This window comes from Limanda limanda, chromosome 7 (genome assembly GCF_963576545.1).
Source record: "Limanda limanda chromosome 7, fLimLim1.1, whole genome shotgun sequence".
NCBI lineage: Eukaryota > Metazoa > Chordata > Actinopteri > Pleuronectiformes > Pleuronectidae > Limanda > Limanda limanda.
The window spans coordinates 21,332,675-21,354,184 of NC_083642.1; the positions used below are offsets into that span (position 1 = coordinate 21,332,675).

The window sequence follows — 21,510 nt, forward strand, 5'->3', positions numbered from 1 at the left end:
TGTGGGGCCGTGCTATCCCTGAAAAAGACAAGAAAGAAAATGCCCTGGGTAGAAAGACAAAAGAGGGTCATGGGGAAAGGAAGTGAGTGAGGAAGTGACCAGGATTACAGTGATTTAAACTCTGTGACATCTGATTTCATGGGGACAGCTTCAATGGATGCCAGAGAACCGAGCATGAAAAGAGGAATTCTTTACCCAGGATGCAGCGCAGGAGGCCGGGGCCACTTCGCTGCCCATGCTTTGAGGGCAGTGTGTGCAGAGGGTCTTCAGGCCCAGCAGGAGGCCTTCCCCTCTGTGTGAATCTGATCTCTACTTTGAAAGTTTCAGTTGAAATAAGAGGAGGATAAATGAGATCATAAATATTAGAGTTTTAAACCCGTCTGTTTGTTTTGCTCTGTTCTCTTGGTATGTCTTAATGCTCTGGAGCTATTTCAGAATTATTCCTTGTAGTTAGTGAGTCCTCCTCAAACACTTCTACAAAATATTTAATAAAAATAAACTTTGTTATTGTGTGTGTGTGTGCAGAGCTTTTTTATAAACACTCTGTGGTGCAGAGGTAAGTTGGAAAACTTTGTGATCATCCTACCTGGTTTATCTGCAATGAAGATTTTAAAATGACACTGAATATGTTGGAAGAATTTACTTTACTGGCCATATTTTTATTCAGCTTGATACAAAGCATTACAGCAACAAAATAAACACTGCCATTTGACTTTGAAGACAACTTGTGATTCAATGAATGTTTCTGTCATGGAGACCAGAACCTGTGAATAAACTGGCTGCAATTTGGACCCTGGATTTGACTCCATTTGCCAACCACTGCTGTAGTTTGACCGATTACGTAAAAGAAAACATGTTCAAATGGGTCCACAGGCTGAAGGCTCACTGCTCCGCCCCCACTGCGACCACAAAGCACCGGTCGCCTGTTTATTAGAACTTTATTAATATTGAATGTATCACTTGTCCAAACTGGTTCTTGAGCCATTTACAATACATTTTCCAAGTGTGAAGCCAATAAGACAAACTCAGTGCGAGATATACGCGTCACATAATCACAGACAGACATTTGTGGAATTAGTAGGTCGATTCTCTACGCCTGGTTTCAGAGTAAAACTTATTTGTTGACACAAGTTTGCTGGACATGGGTGTTTTTTGTGTAAATGGTAAATGATGGTGACAGGGAAGACACAGTCAATATTTGCTTATTTCTTCACAGTGTTTGCACCATGTTCTGGGGCCAAAGTCGATTTCTAGATTGATCGCTAAGGAGGGCAACAGAAAGACACTTTTGAAAATATAGTTGTCCAACTGCTGATTGTTTACCTTGTGTGTGATTGCGTGGTCATGTCTCTATTACACCGAATGGCAGCGGGGTGGGAGGGTGGTGGGGTGAGGCCAGTTGTGTCTTCATGGCCCACATACAGTATATCCTTAGGAAAACCATGGTGTGCTCTCTCTTTGTCTCTCTGCACAACATAGCTCAGAGTCCTGAGGCATGACAAAGTCAACCTTCTTGCTCACCCTATCTCTCACTCCCACCCTTCTCTCACCTTACGTACTCCAGCTCCATCATTTCCTGTTGAGTCACCGATAGAGCCAGACTGCACCAATGTTTTACAGTTTATTACTCCCCTCGCTGCTTTCCTCCTCCACTTCCTCGTTCAAGGATGCCAGTCCTGTAAGTCGGAAAATAGCAGTGTGACTTTATCACAGCCCTCCAGACAGATATTATTGCATGAAGAGAAAAGTCAAGGCAGCCATAGCAGTCTCTTCCTGGCAACATGACTGATTCATACAGGGAATGACTCACAGAATCATTAGGATTAATAGCTCTGCAAAACAGTCACCACATCACTTGCCACAGCAAACCTATATCTAACCAGTCTATGTCAGTATTAGAAAAAGTAGAGCTTTAAGCAAAATGAGCGTTAAATGTAAACAGATGAAAGAAACGATGAAGCCTTTACATAACCTTTCCATAAATACTGACAACAGAGTTGAATTCCTGGAATTAATGTTTCTCCATATAGCTACTGGGAGTCCAGGCGTATCCTAGTAAGTTGGGAGGAAGTGATGCTGAGGTGAGGTAAGGACTCGAGCTAATAGAGGCAGCGAGAGAGGGCGGAGGGCAGGGCTCAGAGAAGCGAAAGGGCTCTGTGGCGGACCGGTTGAGTCATTGAAAAGTACAGCTGCTGACTCAGTTTGCAAACTCGTCCTGGAGCACGTTGCCAGTCTATCTGGCAGCCTGTGTTAGTGTGTGTGTGTGTGAGAGAGAGAGAGAGAGAGAGAGAGAGAGAGAGAGAGAGAGAGAGAGAGAGAGAGAGAGAGAGAGAGAGAGAGAGAGAGAGCAAACATGTTCATAAAGATAGGTTGAGAAAATCCCTAAATGTAGTTTTTTTGTGGAAGAATAAAAAATGTACTGCCAGAGGTTGAAATGGTAAGGTGCTAAGGTGATTGCATCAAATGGAAACTGAAGCATTGCCCAAAGGAGTGTCCCTTCACACCACTGCTGTATAATCCCATCCTGGCACCGTGTATTAATCATTTCATCATGACTTCAGTTTTCTTTACACACCCTTCTTGCCACAGTATTCATATGACTGTGTTAGTCCCACCATCCACACAATGTGATCCATCTGGGAGTATGGACCCTTGGCCGCACTCCAGAGTTAGTCATCCTGGCTGTGTTGCAAGGTCCACGAGTGGTGTGCTGTTCAGGGAGTAATTAAGAAGGACGCCTCCCTCCATAACGGAATGTGATTGCCTGATAAAAGTGTAGAGCTATTTTACCTGAGTGTGATGCAGAGTGAGTCACACTATATTCATGCGCAGTAATAACCTGATAGGATTTTACTCGCTGGTTTAAATTTAGTCACAACAACATTGCATTTAAGCCAAATATAAAAATCAAATGTTAAACGCAGGTGTCATCTGCCTGAACGTGTTCAGACCACAGACCGCTGAAATTCCTGTCCAGAAATGAAGCTAAAATATCCCAGATTTTCCGCCATCTCGTGCCTTTGGAGTCAGAGTCTGTGATGTAGCGGTCAGAAGATGGAGCCGCGGTAACAAGGCCCTGCTGATACACACAAACAACCAATCACAATTCAATCCCAGCTGTCAATAATAATGTTTCACCCTGTTTTTATAAAATAAATGAACAGCTGAACATACCTCAGTGTGATAAGAACTACCCATTTTTAGTTTGGTCCATGTCCCCTCCAATAACCTGGAGGAGGCTTTGGCTTCACTTTTGGGCAGCAGTCATGTCGTCCATCTTTTTATAAAGTCTCTGATTCAGACATGTAACACCATAACCCATGAGGTGAAGTGAGTTGCTCTGCCTTGTAAACACTCTGAAGACCTGCTCTAATTTGTCTAATCTTGTGCCAATTACTTATCATGGCTACAAATCTGGAAGCTGACTTAACTCACACACAAAGTTGCTCAATTTATCAGTGTGACTAACCTATTTCTTTTTCAGTGGAAAGTTTCCAAGATATTTAGTGCATCAACCAGGACTAAAAATAAAGAAATAGTGACTTTAAATCTCATTCTCTAACACAAAATTTATTTAGGAAAAAACGAATTATACGAGAAACAAAACACTTCAGATTACATAGAACATTAACCTACATACTTGTGACCACACTGTGTCACCTATTTGAAGAAGCTGACATATTAATTCATAGATACCTAATAGATCTGAGTGTATGTAACTTCTCCCATCCCACTATTCCCATAAACAGTTACCCCATGTGCCTTATTTACACTAGCTACTTGCTGCCTTCTCCTGTTGTCGTCAGTGTGTTGACCTTATTTCCACACAGTCATTATATTTGTTATCATTACTGCTGTGGCATTCTCCAGCTTTTTTAAGGTGTTAATTACTTTGTAACACAATAAACTATTATTACCCCATAATGTTTACCACCAATCAAATGAAATGGTGACACCTTGTGTTTGAAACATGTTACTTGACAGTGATGTGAAAATGAGAAGACAGAGGAGAGGTTTTTATATTGTTACTCATTATGTATGAGATCAGCTTTAAACTAAAGGAAGGTTGAGGAGTAACATATATATATATAAAAATGATTGATTCTATGATTAATTGTTTATATAACACAAATAACAATATAACTACATATTGGTCATTTTCAGTCCTGCTAAACTAATGTAAATACCTTTAGTAGAAAGAAGTGGTATTATTATTATTATTACATTACATTTTAGTCAGAAAATTTGAAAAACAGTATATCCCTCTTTAAACAAAGTTATATTGTTTCTAGATCCTCTATTGAAAGGTAAAGAAAAAATTGGATCCAATTTGTTCCCATAGTGCAAACAACTAATCTAAGAAATGGGCACTGAACGTTTTTGAAGATGTGAATGTTTGTCTAATCAAATTTAAACAAATGCATCAGATTATTACAAATGTACTTTGCATAGTTTGACTTTAAAGTAAATGTTTTTATAGTATGATATGAACCATAAATGCACCAGTCGTCAGAGAAAAAACAATCTAATTAAAATTATTTCGAAAAAGGTGCAACAGTGCATTAATTCACAATCAGTGATAAATATCCATTAAAAAGATTTATTTCAGTCAAAAAATAGACAGTGCTTTCTGTCAAATAACCAGTAGTTTTGTTCATTATTTATTTTTCTTCTTCAGCAATCATGAATATTCTGAGATAAAAAAGTGACACATGTAGTAGAAGTCAGATCATGTGTGGGATGAGATTCAGAGGTACATTGAGTGCAAAAATATTTTTGAATTTAAATCACACAGATTTACAACTTTTAAAAAGAAATCAGGGTAAACTATTACATCACTAACTGAAAACATTATCCTGAACAACAAACGTTGTAGCTAACATAATCTAATAAAAAAAATGTTTCCTTCAATTAGTCACACAGAAAGCAGTAAATTCCCGAGTAATTGGAACAAAATCATGAACACAAGAACACACATTTGGTCATTCATTCGTCAGTCTGTTTGTGTCTTTAATCATCCAGGTATCATGAGCCGTTTTCAGACATGACTTTCTCAGGAGTTTGTCTTTCACTCATGAAACACGCAGCAGAAGAGTCTCAGCTCGGACACACAAATCCCAGGTGCATTCAGCTGAGGGGGGGGCGCAGTATGAAGGAGGCAGGATTTTGACATATTAATTCCCCGGGGGAGATCACATGTTTTTTGTTTGCGGCACATCAACACCAACGTCACCCCTCATCATCAAAAGCTCTCCTGACATCTTCGTCTGTGCCCTCTAGGTTTATGGCACTGCTTTCCTGATATTTATTTTATTTATTCTTTTCAGTTATGCGTCTGGAGTGTGGGGAATCCTCCAGCTCCTCCTGCTGTGTGTTCACATGGGCTCCTTCAGACGTTATCCGAAATTTTAACTAGGGGTTGGCAGAAGAAACTCTGGAGAATGGCCGGAGCCCCTCCTTCGGACCTTTGCGTTCTCACATCCGGCCCTCCGGAGAATGTCAGGAGACTATCCGGAGTTCAGTGCATGTCTGAAAGTAGAGTTGGATTTTCAAGTTGAGAACATTCATCTAGCTCTGGCTACTATCACCGATGTACACCACCCTGCCCTCCAGACGAGAACGCTCAGCTTCAAACACCAGCAGGTGGCTCAGCAGCGTGTCCTGAGGACCCGATCGGATCAGGGATGGATCATTGTTCTGCACACACACACACAAACACACAGTAACAGTTACAGTTACAACAACAATTAAACTATTCACAAAGGATTCAAATCAAATCTTTTCATATTCTGCAAAAATCTAAATGATTCATTCTGGTTTGGGCTAAGGAGAAAAATAAAAGCTCTACAGAGTACTCACTGCCACAGCGGAAATAAAAGCGTCCATCAGGTGGTAGTCGGCTCCACCGTGTCCACTCATGCCAAACTCCAAGGGTGTATTATCCTGTACTGTGTGCTTGGTAGAACTCTGGGTCAGAAAGTCAAACACGCAGACATCATGGCCATCGTATGACAGCTCCCCCTGTGAAAACACATCAGTACAAGGAAACTGTGGCTCGTAGCTGATACATCCATCAGAGACGTACATCACAATTAGTCAACTCTTAATCCAGTATAGCTCAAATCTGTGTGATTTTTTTATTATGGTGTTACAGACTGCCTTTGAATGGTTAACTGTGGAACTGGAATATACTTTTTCACTGTCTTTAACATTTTTGTTGTTTCTTTTAGAGAATTATTTGTGAATCTTGGTGGAAAATTTCAAACATATTTGGGGGTTGGTGTCATTTTTCAGCTGCTGTATGTTAACAAACTGGGCTGTTGGGCCTTGGCTCTACGGAGTGGAATTCTAGTTTATTTAGTTTTTTACGGGATCTCTTGTATTTTAAATATCAGAATTATTTTCCTTTTCATATCTGAATTCCACATTTCTTTCTGTCCTACCTTGCTGCCATAGATGGTTGTTTTGCGCTTGCATATTTCCCTAGTGAAGGCGACCATGGAGAAGACCGCTGTCAGGCCCCCTTCAAACTCCATGTTCACAACCTGGTCAAACACAACAGATGAACAAGACAAGACATAAAGGGGAACGTGTGTTATGCCTCTAACTGTATATAATGACCTCACATATATACAGTATTTTTAAAGAAAAGCACATTATGAGCTTTCTATCTAAGTAACTATCTTTGAAAATGGTTACAAATCTCTTTTTTCAAAAGAAAGAGAAATATTACATCAGTAAATAAATAGAGGGGGAAGGGTGTAAACAATAACATGCAACTTGATCAATAGTTCAGAGTGGACATGTACAAAAGGGCAAAACAGCCTGTGGCTTCATCCAAAATAAAAACATTGTGACACTGCGGATAATTTTTGAATGAATGTGAGTTGATGCTGTAAAACAATTCAGACAATATTTATTTCTTCAATCTGAAAATCATCCCAGTTTGATTTGTAACATGTCAGGTCCCAGTTTGGTTTCTATTACTTGTGTGATGTTACTTGTTTGCAGACAAGTAACATTATGATCTGATACTAGAGTTTATTTTAACCGTACGTTTGATAGCAACATGAATACTGGTGCATCTCTACAGGAATTAGAGTTTTATTCAAGCAGAAACAAAGAGGGTTAAAGCTGGATAGTAAGTTGTGCTAAGGAGATTAAGAATCTGTTGTGAAGCCACTGTTACCTGATTACTACAGACATTGTTGTCACACTCGTAGACACAGCGGCCATATGGTCCAGTGCTAAGTGCCTCGGTTACTGACTCGATGTCTGGCAACGAGCTCGTACATATGACTGATACAGGCCAGCCAGTTTGACCCTAGAAACATAAACATATACACAAAGCACATAAAAGATTAAGCATAACGAAGCACAATAGGTAAATTATCATATTCATTGATGGTTGAATGCAGATTATCTGTGTGTTCACCTGTTTCACTCTGTCCAGGTAGATTTTGCGTGCAGAGTATGGACAGACTTTTTCTACTGAACAATCCAGGCAGCGCATTCCAGCACCCGCAGGCTGACAAACAACAAACAATATCATTCTTAATATTCATGCTCAGGACGGACATTTCTGTCAACAGTAGAGCAGAGCAAGGATCTTCAAGCTGTTTCAGAGTTCTACACTGAATAAACCAAATGCAATCGGCAAAGTGTTTGTTTCTATTTGCAGTTGTTATACGAGTGATTTTTTGTATTGGACCTCACACTGTGAACCGTCCACCTACCTTGTTTTCTTTTCTGAAGTGGCTCACTGATCCAAATGATGACACTTTCAAACACCTGCAAAGTAGAAACTGTCTGGTTCAAGCTTAATATTAGGAAAAACAGCATAAACTCAAAGAAAAGAACCTCTTAAAAACCCAGACACTATGGATCTGATAAACTATCAGGTTTGAGATACGACATTTTTTATTTACAGAATAAACAATGCAGAAAAAAGATGTGCATTAATGTTTACACTTTACTTTAAATGTTGTATTTGTGTTTATTTATTATTCAAAGTTACTTATTATTATTCAAACCTTAATTCAAACTTAATTCAGCATTTTATTTTGCAACCTTATGCCAGCGTGGAGTTCCTCATTGCCTGCTGTCTGATGGTTTACCTGCGTGCTCCAGCCCAGTCGTGTATCAGGTCGATGTCATGGCACGACTTGGCCAAAAGAACAAAAGAGCTCTCGGCTTCATTCCTCCAGTTCCCTCGAACAAAGGAGTGTGCAAAGTGATAGAACCCAACCTGTACACATGTGACATCATATTAGTTTCATAGGTTCGAAGCTCTGTACAATGTTTGGGTGCATATAAGTTTGAATTGGAACAATATAAGATTCATTCACAATAATGTGTAGACCTAACAGTTAGGCTCTGAAGAATTATATTATATTCAAATATATCATTCTTACCGGCTCAAGGTGTTGAATATGGATCACGTCACCTATGACTCCAGCGACTATCAGCTCCTACGAAAAGATTTAAATTTTCAACCAAAACAAAGCAACCCTACCAAACCAATCCCCATTAACCTCATAACAACACAATTGATGGATCATTTTACCTTTTCACTTAAGAGTACTTACAATTGTAATTCCAGCTTAACTACATGTATGTGTTAAAGGAAAGAAATTGACATCTTGAAACAAAAAAAACTGTGAGTAAAGCAGAAAAATATCAGATGATAAATGAAGTGTTCACCTTTATCTTGTGGATGGTGGGATCATACCGGAGAACGTGACCCACCGACAGTATCACACCACTCTTAGTGCAAGCCTCCACAATGGCCACGCAGTCTTCTGCAGTAGTCTTAAGTCATGTGAACACATGTAAGCAGGGCATGAGTGTCACACAAATGCAATCACAGTAAGACAAAATAATGTCAGTCTTGCAAAAACTGACAAATGAGGATGAATCATATCTTAAGAGGGTCATTTTTAAATATAAATCAAAAATATAAATCAAACATCAAATTATAAAGTAAGACTCCCTAACACTAATATTAAAAGTTAAACGAATGCTCTATGTGAAGATGCTTAGAGTTCAAGCTCATTTGTTAAACACTCACTGCCATTGGTTTCTCCAGCAGGATATGGTAGCCCTTCTTTGCAAAGGCAACCGCAGGCTCCTGGAGAACAGTTGAATAACCACGATGATGAGACAAGTAACAAAGACAAAGTTTACACAGTGAATCATTTTCAGTTTCACATCATTAATAAGGTGAGAGTCTTTGAGCGGTAGCTGGACATTGCTGATGAGATATATGATATGGAAAGTGTCACATGAGAATTAGAGGAAAAACTGTATCATTATGTTGTATAACACACTGACTCAAAGTTTGGTGTTTCTTCCACAATAGCAAAATAAATATAAAAAAAGATGGAGGTAGTTGCTCCTCAAAACACCAAAATGTGAGTGTTTTTATATATACCTATGTGTATGTGTGTGTGTGTGTGTGTGTGTGTGTGTGTGTGTGTGTGTGTGTGTGTGTGTGTGTGTTTGTGTGTGTGTGTACATTGTTTACCTTATGAAGGCTGTCTGGAGTACAAATTGCCACCGCATCTGCAAACCTCTCTCTTTCAACTATACAGTGCCAGTCTGATTAAAAAGAAAAAAAAAAGCAATTCAATATTTGAATAATAATCATACTACTTTTGATTATTTTGGTGCTCACCGTCAAATACGTTTTCATCTACAATCTTGTGTTGCTGCTGAAGTTTAGAGCGAGCAAATTTCCTCGGATCAGCAACTCCTACCACCTGAAATGGTGAAGAGTAAACTTTAGTCAGTCTTTTAATTATATATGTGAATAATCTACTTTGATACCGCCTTCATAACGGTTGTAAAAGGGGGAAAATTTCGGATTTCTCTTTTGTGACATGAACATCTCTCTGATATGTTGTCATGGGTTTCTTTCTCAGTGGTCTCCTCTACGAGATTTTCTGATGTCAGAATACTTTTTTTGTAACAACTGTAAATTATCAACACTATCTGGGGCTGCAGATGGAAAATCCCCTCTCTCCTGACCTTCACGCGTTCAGGATGGATGGATGCAAACTTGGAGTAGATCTCCCCTCGACATCCAGCTCCCACCACGATCACACTGACGGGGGACGTCATTGTGGTTCCCTGTGAACTTTCACACAAAGACACACCTCACTCAATGTAGGGGAAGATTAAGCCACCAGTTAGTGACGCTGTTCACCTCGACTGCCCCTATGATATGTTATCATTCAGTGGGTACAGATTATCATGATTTGAGGGTGGGATGCAGACTTCACACCCCTCTATCCATCTAAATACACTGGTTAAACCGCTTTACATACAGTATGTGGGTTAAACACACTAGCATAAGTAAGAATACATAGTCCATGTGTTAAACAGCGTTTCTATAAATAATGTCTGTCAGTTTATGACATGTCTGCTTGGATCAGTACCTGCTTGGTTCCACACGCCTGTCAAGACCTTCTGTGTGCGTGTGTATGTGTGTGTGTCTCCCGCCCATGGTTCCATAGGCTGTATAGGTTGGTTCAGTCAGCAGCACCAGCGAGACTCACTTCTTCGTGCGGTGAATACCACCTCAAAGCAGTCATGACGTGTCCCAGCCTGGTCCCAGCGCCCCCTACAGTGTGCAGCAAGTGCAGCTGCTGCATTCACTGCTCCTCGGAAACGGCGGCTTCTACAGTACATTACAAAGTTGACGCGTTAACCAAAGGTTCAGCATCTTGCCCAAGGACACTTCGGCCCGGGATTGCTTCTGTTTGCAGAACGACCCACCCTCCCCCTCAGCCACAGCTTCACAGTCTGAAAGTCTCGGTTTATTAACACACCAGGAGATAGTTATCTGTGTTCAAGGAAACCTGGAAGATGACAACTGTATTAACTTTAAAGGCATCATTTCAAGTTAAAAAAAGAGTAAAATCTGACAAATAAATTAATTAATGAGACTTAATAAAACTGAGGTACATGGGGGTTTTCAGACAGACCAATTAGGTCTAGTAAAAAAAAATGCAATTAGTAATATATATATATATAGTTATTCAGTAGACTCTTCACTTTGGTTTTACACTTGCATTCTATAATGTAAATGTTATTCTCTTTCTTTTATATTTAAAATATCTTCTCTCTTTTTTTATTTTTGCTTTATTAGGGCCCGAGCACCGAACGGTGGGAGGCCCTAATTTTAGTTTTTTAAAATTTTAAAATTTAATGTATTTAGTTTTATTTTATTTACCTCCTGCGCAGAAGTAAACTGTGCATCTCCTGCGCATGACTAATTTAATTTAATTAATTAAGTTTTTTAAGTTTTTTCGGTTTAGCCTTTTTGCCATCTTTTCTAGTTTCCTGTATTTTGCACGTTTGTTTTGTTTTGTAGAAACCTAAGCCTTAATTTAAGGACTCTTTTGTTTTGCTACTGAACTTTGTTTTGCCTCTGTAACTTGTATTATCAATTGAATAACATATACATATATTTTACTAAAATAAGTTGTGGCGATGTTCTGTGCTCAGGTCCTGTTACCCTGAAGCTTTATATGATCTTAAATGAATTTGGTTAGGTGGTGACCTGATAGCTGTCCTCGTCCAACACTATATTGTACTATTGACCCTGTGTTCACTTACAAATGACAAATACAAACTTTAGGTTCTTTGTCTCTTAATTAAGGTGATTAAAAATGAATAATATATTTACATGTCAATCCCCTTTTGGTTCACTGAACAGCTGCTTCTCATAGAAAAATACCTCAACAGTTTATTTATTGTGTATTTTGTTTTATGTGTTTTTCTTGGCGGATTTGTAAACATAGATTTTATCACAGTTCAAATTCTGATTTTGTATGTTGTCATGTATAATTACTACACCGTTAAAGGTGAACTTAAATATTTCTACAGAGAAAAATATAGTGCGAATATTCAACTGAACCATTTCCAACCTTATTTAGGATCCTCGGATATCTTCGGCTCACTTCGTCACAGCCGATCATCCAGCCGAGGTCACGTGACGCCACTAGCTCTGCAGTTTAGCCTTCTGCTGCTCGGTAGCAAACCTCTCTGACGCTATCTGACCCTCGTGTCTGTTCTTTTAATCTCAGATATTCAACAGAAGCAGCTTGAATCTACAACAAACTACTTTTTACAAGCCCAGTCCACGAGCTTTACATTAGGGGGCCGCGCTTTTTGGCATATTTGGACTTTTCTTCGTGCTAGCTAGCTACGGTTAGCGCGTTAGCTAACATTAACAACAACATGAACATTGACAACGTGAATCAGTCTGTCACAACCGGAGTGCCATCCACGACCTCTTCAACTTCAAGTAACTGCATCGCGAATGATAATGCAACGACCAGCGTCAGCAGCACCCCTTCGGTCACGAGTAATGGTAACGTTATAGCACTTTGGCTAATGTTGTGCTAAACTCTTAGCTCAGTTCAAGGTGGGAGAGGTGTTGTGTGCTCGGGGTGGATCAGTTGGTAGGTACACGGATAGAGATCAAACTAATACAGGCTATTCCAACCGTCCTGTGTGTTTTAAACGTTATAATGTTCAGCTTTTATTGAAATAGTTTTAGATAAGTGTTTGAATGACCGTTGCGCCTTTCAAGAGACGTAATGACGCTTTACATGTGTCATTATCATAGATATAATAGAAACCCTATTCAAATTAATTTAATACAGGCGAGTCAAAGCCTCTCTAACACAATTTCAGGGCAAACCGACCATTATAACCTAAGTATTCCAGAACTGCTGTGACAGACGGTACTTGTTTAGATCAATGCTCTTAATAAACATCTTATTGTATCTGGAAGTGCTAAAGCATTTTTACAAGCAGTGTCGGGATTTAGCGCAAATGCTGCAGATCATAAAACTATTTTGTTTCCTTGCTTCGATATGAACTCATCCCAGTAAATTTCTCACAGCTTCCACATCGGCGGCCATGGTGACACCATCCACAGACACATCTGTCTCCAACGGCGTCTATGTGCCCGGTGGCATCACCAATGGCGATGTAAAACCTGTCCTCTCCACCACACCCCTGGCAGATTTCCTCATGCAGCTGGAAGAGTACACTCCTACGGTAAGTCCAGTGTTGTCAGTCACCTTGTGTAATACTGCGTTCACACATGGGGATACTTGGTCAGAAAGACCTTACACTGTTAATGCTGGAAACACCTGATATGCGTTTCTGTCGTGACTGCAGAACTCACTAATATCCAACCCTAAGTTCAATGGAATGAAGTCACAAAACTTTTTCTATATGAACTATACAGATGGGTACAGTTGTCTGTTTTTGGCTTATCCACTGAAGTAATTGGAAAATCAAGATTCACAATCACATTAACATCTAAGACTTCAATACTGCCATAAAGATGTGTAGTATAATGATCAAATAATTATCACTAAATGAACTAAATCAACTTCATATCCCCTTTATTTATATATATATATATATATTGTTCTTCACATACACATGTCCATTGAAGAGAAAGAAACTTATGTTAAACTTGACCCCAAGATGAAGTCTGCTATTTCTTTATTTTTTAGATTCCTGATGCAGTTACAGGGTACTACCTCAACCGGGCTGGCTTTGAGGCCTCTGATCCGAGAATGTAAGTCATGCAAAGGTTACCTGCAGGTTTCAGTGAGTGTGGTTCTGCCCGTTAGCCAATGGAACCAAATGAAACAAAGCACCGTGCTGTTCATAGCTGTCACATTTAGAAATAAGTCCTTTCTTTAAACTTACATAGAAAACACACACATAGAGTTCCTGAGCAGCTGTAGATGGAAAACCTTTGAATTGGTAAATGAGAGAAACATTGTTAAGCTCTTTGATTATTCTGTTCTGAACTGTTATCCATCTATACTGGTACAATATAGTGATAAACAATGGCAAGAAAAAGTAAGTGAACCCTTGGGAATTATCTTCATTTTTGTATACATTATTCTTAGGATATGGTCATATCTGGTTCAAACAAAATCTTCTTTAACTCCTAACACACAAATCGTTGGTTCCAATGTGTTACAGTGATCACAAAGAATCAGACATATTGAGGTGATTTCTTCCTCATAGTGTGCACCTACCTCAGATTATTCTAAAGACACAGAGCATAATGACCCGTGGGGTGAAAATGAAGCCAGAGTACCAGGTAAAAGCTTAAAATAATCTCTGGAGCTGGTTAATATCTCTGTTATGGAGTCTACAATACACAAATGTTGGTGCATTGACCATCGTGACAAGGTGGGGGGAGGTTATGGAGAAAGCTGCTTCTCCAAAAATAGCTATCACATACACTTATTTACGTCCTTGTTTAGTTTTCTATCCGACTTTGAATGATTCATGGGTTTGTTCAATAAGGAATGATAGATTATAATTTTTTGTATGTTATTAGCCTCAGCGCATTATGTTTGTCCACACTAAGATGAAGATCAGGTCATATTTTATGACCAATTATTCCCAAAAACCAGGTTAACCCAAAAGCTTGACTTATTTTTCTTGCCACTGCAACTTACTGTAGCGATTAATTTCATATACTCTCAAAAGCATGTACGGGCATAGAACACAGACTCTTAAAGCCTCATAGGCCATTGATGGTCATTTAATGAAAGATGCTGTTCTGATTTCTTGGTCAGACTGCCTTGTTTTCCCCACACATGATATTACACACAATTTACGATATATGAAAAGGAAAAACCACTGAAATTGTTTTTCCCTATCTCTACAGAATCCGACTGATCTCCCTTGCCTCTCAGAAGTTTATCTCAGACATTGCCAATGATGCATTGCAATACTGTAAAATGAAGGGAACTGCCTCAGGAAGCTCAAGGAGTAAGACAAAGGTATGTGTTCCCCTCATTTTTAACATGCACTTTAAGTGTGACCCCTCCACACAATATTTTGTACAGTGAAGTGATGTATGTGAGAAAAGGGGAGTGTTGGTTAAAGATGGTGACAGTTGTATCTTTTTTCTATTCATGGTGTTGTCATCTTTTTTCCTCTCCCTGTTCAGGATAAGAAGTACACTCTGACCATGGAAGACCTGAGTCCTGCCCTCTCAGAATATGGCGTCAATGTCAAGAAGCCATATTACTTCACATAGACCTGTGTTTTCTTTGAGGCCTTTTTTGCTTTTGCTAGGTTTATCGCCCTGCTGACCCATTAGCCCATTAACAGCAAAAAATATTTGTTGTTTGATGTCTTTTTTTGATCATCGTGCTTTAGCACAGCTTTGACAAATCTTTGTAGTCACATTGCCATTTGTTATTTTTTGTGAAGCCACCTTTACATTATGTTAAATTGTAACATTACATTTTATTGTGGAAATAAAACCCTAAACAAAAACCTTGACGTATGTCCTAGATGTTATATATGGCACTTGACCGTAATACTGGACTGATGTAGACTGCAGTAGTTGAACGAGGTCTATAGTGTCTAAAACAAGTGGAAGTGCAATAGCAGCCTCTTTAAAGTGTACTATTCATTCAATTCCATGTATTTGTATAGCTCCATATCACAGCATGTATTATCCTCAGACACTTAACATAGTAAGGTTGAGAACTTACAAATGACAGAAAACCAACAGTTACCACAACAAGCTACTTGGTGATTTGAGAGAAAACACTTAACAGGAGGAAACTTTTAGCAGAGCCAGACCAGAAGTTGTTCTGGTCTTATTAAAGCTAGTTGTTAAAATGAAAATGTTACTATTATTATAGAGGTCCTTAGTTAGAATCACTATTAGTTAAGTTAAATCTAAGTGGAAGAAATGTATATAAAGTATAATATTGCTTTGGAAGTGGTTTAATCTAAAGCCAGATTACTATTGTTTCCTGAGTTTTGTAAACATACATGTTTGTGTCTGAGGGCGAACAGCTGTAAATATTCCAATTTCATAATTCTTTTAAAACATGAGTAGTATTAGTGACATTAAAAAGTGTGTCGAATTTAAAATGCCAAATGTTGGTGTCTGCCTGTAGTTGGCCACCAGGTGGCTCCCTCGTGTATTTACAGTCTATGGCAGGGGTCTTCAACGTTTTTCAGGCCAAGGACCCCCAAACAGGTGGAGAGATGGAGCAGGGACCCCCTACTATATATATTGTATAAAATTGTGTTTTATATTAAACTGGGCCTAGTGCAATGTATAAACATAATAAACTTACACAGGTTCATATATTCATGTTTGTTTTTTTAAAACATGTACGAGGTACAGGGTGGCCATGTCACTGCCATTTATAAACATACAGTGGGTACGGAAAGTATTTAGACCCCTTTACATTTTTCACTCTGTTTCATTGCAGCCATTTGCTAAAATCAAAAAAGTTCATTTTATTTCTCATCAACGTACACTCAGCACCCCATCTTGACAGAAAAAAACAGAAATGTAGAAATTTTTGCAAATGTACTAAAAAAGTAAAGACTGAAATATCACATGGTCATAAGTATTCAGACCCTTGTCTCAGTATTGAGTAGAAGCACCCTTTTGAGCTAGTACAGCCATGAGTCTTCTTTGGAATGATGCAACAAGTTTTTCACACCTGGATTTGGGGATCCTCTGCCATTCTTCCTTGCAGATCCTCTCCAGTTCCGTCAGGTTGGATGGTGAACGTTGGTGTACAGCCATTTTCAGGTCTCTCCAGAGATGCTCAATTGGGTTTAGGTCAGGGCTCTGGCTGGGCCAGTCAAGAATGGTCACAGAGTTGTTCCGAAGCCACTCCTTTGTTATTTTAGCTGTCTGCTTAGGGTCATTGCCTTGTTGGAAGGTGAACCTTCGGCCCAGTCTGAGGTCCAGAGCACTCTGGAAGAGGTTTTCTTCCAGGATATCTCTGTACTTGGCCACATTCATCTTTCCTTCAATTGCAACCAGTCGTCCTTTCCCTGCAGCTGAAAAACACCCCATAGCATGATGCTGCCACCACCATGTTTCACTGTTGGGATTGTATTGGGCAGGTGATGAGCAGTGCCTGGTTTTCTCCACACATACCGCTTAGTATTAACGCCAACAAGTTCAATCTTGGTCTCATCAGACCAGAGAATCTTATTTCTCATAGTCTGGGAGTCCATGTGTTTTTTGGTAAACTCTATGCAGGCTTTCATATGTCTTGCACTGAGGAGAGGCTCCCGTCGGGCCACTCTGCCATAAAGCCCCGACTGGTGGAGGGCTGCAGTGATAGTTGACTTTGTGAGATTTCTCCCATCTCCCTACTGCATCTCTGGAGCTCAGCCAAAGTGATCTTTGGGTTCTTCTTTACCTCTTGCACCAAGGCTCTTCTCCCACGATTGCTCAGTTTGGCTGGACGGCCAGGTAGTTCTGGTCGTCCCAAACTTCTTCCATTTAAGGATTATGGAGTCCACTGTGCTCTTAGGAACCTTGAGTGCTGCAGAAATTCTTTTGTAACCTTGGCCAGATCTGTGCCTTGCCACAATTCTGTCTCTGAGCTCCTTGGGCAGTTCCTTCGACCTCATGATTCTCATTTGCTCTGACATGCACTGTGAGCTGTATGGTCTTATATAGACAGGTGTGTGCCTTTCCTAATCAAGTTTAATTAAACAAAGCTGGACTCCAATGAAGGAGTAGAACCATCTCAAGGAGGATCAGAAGAAATGGACAGCATGTGAGTTAAATATGAGTGTCACAGCAAAGGGTCTAAATACTTATGACCATGTGATATTTAAGTGTTTCTTTTTTAATACATTTGCAAAAATGTCTACTTTTCTGTTTTTTTCTGTCTAGATGGGGTGCTGAGTGAACATTAATTAGAAATTAACTTTTTTGATTTTTGCAAATTGCTGCAATGAAACAAAAAGTGAAATATTTAAAGGGGTCTGAATACTTTCCGTACCGACTGTACATCTTGCATACAACACTGAGCTATTAAAGTAATTCATAGATTCATGTTTTTATTTTTAACATACATGTAGAAGAGACAGTGAATCCTCAAGCTATCTGTGGATGGCACACATACTCCCACATTAGTGAGATGTCGGACCCTGATGGGTAGCACACAACTTGTCTAATCTTGGATGGATGGAGGTTGTCAGGCAGAGGGTCAAATCAGCCTCACAATATGTTGGATGCATGTTAATGTGTATTGAAAGACATTTAAATTCGTGAAAATAAAAAAAAAAAGAAATTTATAAAAAATTTAAAAAATTGTCTTATCAACCAACGATTTTGCGACCCCCCCTGCAGTACCTCCGCTGACCCCCTAGGGGTCGCGGACCCCCTGTTGAAGACCTCTGGTCTGTGGTATTTATACAAGCTTTCGAAATAGCGCCTGTTCGCGATTTGCACATTTTTTGTCCCCTATCGCGAAACGTAAAATGTCTTTCCAGAGCTGCCGTAGTGTCTAACCGGCGCATATGCTAGATCAGTGGTTCTCAACCTTTTTTCAGTGATGTAGCCCCGTTTAAATTCAGCAGAGTGAGCGGCCATTTGCACAAATCTGAACTTATTCGCAATCTTTCACATTTTTTAAATAAGAAAGTAGATAATCATCAAACCTATACTGGCCTTGTATACATATGAAAAAAATCTTCCTTAATTAAAAACCTGGATGGAATCTGGTTGTTCTTGTTTGTACACTTCTCAGTCTGTTAGGAGAGAGGGGGGGGGGGGGTGTTGCTGGATGTGGGAGTAGTCCTTTAAGTCTTGACGCATTTCTTTCCTTGTCAGGCTTATGCCCCACCTTGTTCAATTGTCTCTCCTCTGCAGACACAAGGTTCAAGGTGTCACTGGACTGCTTTTTAAGTATAAATGGAGTACATGTTTGCATCCAACTCTTCAGTTAGATTGAGAAAAGCAATATTAAGTCATGGTCCATTAAGATGTTGTTCTAGAGATTTACATCATATCATTTGATTTCCCCTAGCAGGGGGAGTTGTCACGGAGCTGTTGGATTATAAAATATCTCAGCATGACTCTGAGATTTTGCAGCCCATTCGTCTATAAAGTTCATTCTTTACCTCCTAGACAGCAGCTGAGAAAACTGTTCCATCGCAAGTTCCTGCAGCGTTTTGATTATAACTCACTGTCTTCATCGAGGGAAAAAATTTACATTCAACCGTTTTGAACTGGTGAAGATTTAGCTTAATGTGACAAAGGGTAGCAAAATACATATGATATAGTGAAAGAAAAATTAAGAACTGTGTTTCAGAATGTTTTTATTTAGACATTCCAGTTTAAGGAAGTTATAATAACATATCATTAACACAACATAATAACATAACATTTTCCCCAAAGTATACCTTTAGATAATAAATCAGCCTTAGAGCTGTGCAAATATATAAACGTATAAAAAGTTAGAGAATATACAATTCATAGTGATTTCTGTAAATATTTACCAAAGTATGCTTTGAGGTCGAAGGCTGGCTGCAGTGTAGGTCCTAAATCATGGCAGGGTTCATTATCTATCTCTATATATGGTAACTGGAGTTTTCATTATCAACACATTCACATATGCAAACAATGTGTAGTGTACACAGACAAATCTTGATTAGCTTCCCTGTCTCCCTTCTCTATTTCACTTCTGCTGTCAGTTCTGTGATGTAAAACGTTTTATTGTCGAACAATTTATGTCAGATGTAGAAAAGAGGGTGTCTCTTCTCTTCTGATGGATTAAACACAGCTGGAGGGAGCGGCTGCTGCCATGATCCTTTACTCAAATTCCAGAAAACATGCCATGCGCATACATTTTCAGGTAGATTGCTGTATGGCCCAAGTGACTTGCTCTTTACCCAGAACACCACTCCCACCAGTAAGCTGTTGGTGCACTCGAGCCAAAATACGTTAACACTGATGTAGGCAGGCAATGCAAGGTCAAAGGCCACACAAGCCACAGACATTGTGAGATAAGGCATCCAAATTAAAGCAAAGCCCAGAGTTAGACTGAGCCCCAGAGGTGGCCGTAGCCAGTTGTTCTCCCCCACATCATTTTCCTCACTGCTTTTTGTCTCTTTGGATGGGGTTGATGTGAACAAGTCGCTCCTCTGGTTATCTTGTTCTTCCCTTGATGTAGACAACCTGTCAGCCTCCCTAACCCACATGGGAATGCTTGTTGAAAAGGGCACTATCATCAAAATGACTGCAGAGAAAACCCCCAAAATGAAGTAGGTAATGAATGTGGACTCCTTTACTTCACACGCCAAAGCCTTTATCCCTGTCACATAATCAAGTTCAATCAGCTCAGCTTTTGTAGAAGCAACGGAGTAAATAACAGCAAGCATCCACACCAGCAATGTCAGTACCACGTTCCTAAGGACTTTGTATAAGGAGCTCTTATTGGCATAGTGGGTACCTTCAATACAGTAGTCAGTAATACCCATGGCAATCATGGGCAGGGGCAGGGCTTTAAACGCTGCTGAGGCGTGAGCCAAAAAGTAGCAAAGTGACACAGAAGAACTTTCAGGCCCGAGTAACCACACAGCTGTCACGTAGAGCACCATCGTCAAGTCACCGAGGACGATGGACAGGCTGCACATGTTTAAGAAGGAGGTATACAGCTTCCTGGAGCATAGGAGAAAGACCACTGTGTCCATTCCAAACTTGGAAAGCATAAGCAACAGGCATGTCGCAGTATTGTCTATATGAAAGCCAGACGTGTCGTTCCATTTCTCAAAGATGGCTAGCAGTTTGAAGTCGCTGCCTGTTTCAAGAAACACTGGAATGTCCGGCAGCATTGAAGCTATCGTGACAGGGCTCAGTTCAGTGAGAAGAGGCTCCAGGAAAATCTGTGAAAGACGAGGTAAGATTGGATATGGTCAATAATTTAAAAAACAACAAGGTTGTAGCTGTGGAATTAGGAACACACTTCAGCTGGTCATGCAGGGACAGTGTGGTTGACGTAGGTATTATGTTTCCACAGGAAAAAGGTTTTCAGCCAAGAAATCAACAGCATCTATATGCTTCTGGTCTCATAATCAATATGGCCATTATCCCCACAAGGAAAACTTTACTGCACAAATTAAGTTTGCTCTTCTACAGCTCGGGAGACAAATGTGATTAATTTACTTATAATAATATTTTTTTCTTTCTTTTTTGCATGGTGAACCAATGACGCCGAAATGTAGAATGTGATGCAAATTATGACAAAAAAAAACTAAAATGAGGCAGAAAAAGTGAGATTCTCACTTTTGTCCCTCAAGCTGTAGAAGAACAAACTCTGAGCAGTAAAATCTCTCCTCAGGTTTGTTGGCCGTAATGAGTCCCATAAATTAGAATGGTTGTTGCTGTGGGAGGAGTGCCCCTGCTCTCTTCCACTCCTGCTTTGTCATATTTTAAAAATACATATATATATATGTTTATATATATATATATATATTATGATGTAGTGATATTTTTTTCAGGTGAGGCGGCCTGCCTCTGCTACATATCAGTGGAATTTGATTCTCCACAAAATGTGCAGAACATCTTGATACATATTCCAGGCTCTTAAAGTCTTTACACTAAAAGATCAGCTATAAAACATCCATATTTTTGCAAGTACATGTTAGGTATATGCAAAGGTTACTGTCATAAAA

General features: G+C 39.6%; 3 protein-coding genes across 3 annotated transcripts; 1 reads left to right on the plus strand and 2 right to left on the minus strand.

Annotated features, from left to right (window-relative positions):
* Positions 1-4,584: 4,584 nt before the first annotated feature.
* zgc:154075 (uncharacterized protein LOC556929 homolog) lies at positions 4,585-10,592 on the minus strand. Its single transcript, XM_061074268.1, has 14 exons — positions 10,440-10,592; positions 10,030-10,138; positions 9,677-9,761; positions 9,527-9,600; positions 9,071-9,130; positions 8,704-8,811; positions 8,415-8,471; positions 8,118-8,248; positions 7,737-7,791; positions 7,436-7,528; positions 7,190-7,324; positions 6,444-6,545; positions 5,860-6,021; positions 4,585-5,697 (listed from the first exon to the last, which is right to left on the minus strand). Exons 1-14 carry the CDS (start codon positions 10,505-10,507, stop codon positions 5,569-5,571), a joined length of 1,368 nt encoding a protein of 455 aa, XP_060930251.1. The 5' UTR covers positions 10,508-10,592; the 3' UTR covers positions 4,585-5,568.
* A 1,411-nt stretch (positions 10,593-12,003) lies between these two features.
* taf10 (TAF10 RNA polymerase II, TATA box binding protein (TBP)-associated factor) lies at positions 12,004-15,325 on the plus strand. The gene is made up of 5 exons (XM_061074783.1): positions 12,004-12,379; positions 12,917-13,074; positions 13,542-13,606; positions 14,720-14,834; positions 15,005-15,325. The coding sequence occupies exons 1-5, from the start codon at positions 12,247-12,249 to the stop codon at positions 15,092-15,094; spliced, it is 561 nt and encodes a 186-aa protein (XP_060930766.1). The 5' UTR covers positions 12,004-12,246; the 3' UTR covers positions 15,095-15,325.
* Positions 15,326-19,569: 4,244 nt separating this feature from the next.
* Positions 19,570-20,670, minus strand: LOC133004677 (probable G-protein coupled receptor 160). The gene has a single exon (XM_061074151.1). The coding sequence runs from the start codon at positions 20,668-20,670 to the stop codon at positions 19,570-19,572; it is 1,101 nt and encodes a 366-aa protein (XP_060930134.1).
* Between the last annotated feature and the right edge of the window lie 840 nt (positions 20,671-21,510).

Excerpts from the sequence above, each read along its gene's own strand:
- LOC133004677 (XM_061074151.1), bottom strand. The coding sequence starts at position 20,670 with ATGCTGCCGGACATTCCAGTGTTTCTTGAAACAGGCAGCGACTTCAAA.
- taf10 (XM_061074783.1), top strand. The coding sequence starts at position 12,247 with ATGAACATTGACAACGTGAATCAGTCTGTCACAACCGGAGTGCCATCC. Across the intron at positions 12,380-12,916 it reads CCCTTCGGTCACGAGTAATG|CTTCCACATCGGCGGCCATG; the intron begins GTAACGTTATAG and ends AATTTCTCACAG. Across the intron at positions 13,075-13,541 it reads TGGAAGAGTACACTCCTACG|ATTCCTGATGCAGTTACAGG; the intron begins GTAAGTCCAGTG and ends TTTATTTTTTAG.
- zgc:154075 (XM_061074268.1), bottom strand. The coding sequence starts at position 10,507 with ATGGGCGGGAGACACACACACATACACACGCACACAGAAGGTCTTGAC. Across the intron at positions 9,762-10,029 it reads TCCATCCTGAACGCGTGAAG|GTGGTAGGAGTTGCTGATCC; the intron begins GTCAGGAGAGAG and ends TCACCATTTCAG. Across the intron at positions 9,601-9,676 it reads AGATGAAAACGTATTTGACG|ACTGGCACTGTATAGTTGAA; the intron begins GTGAGCACCAAA and ends CTTTTTAATCAG.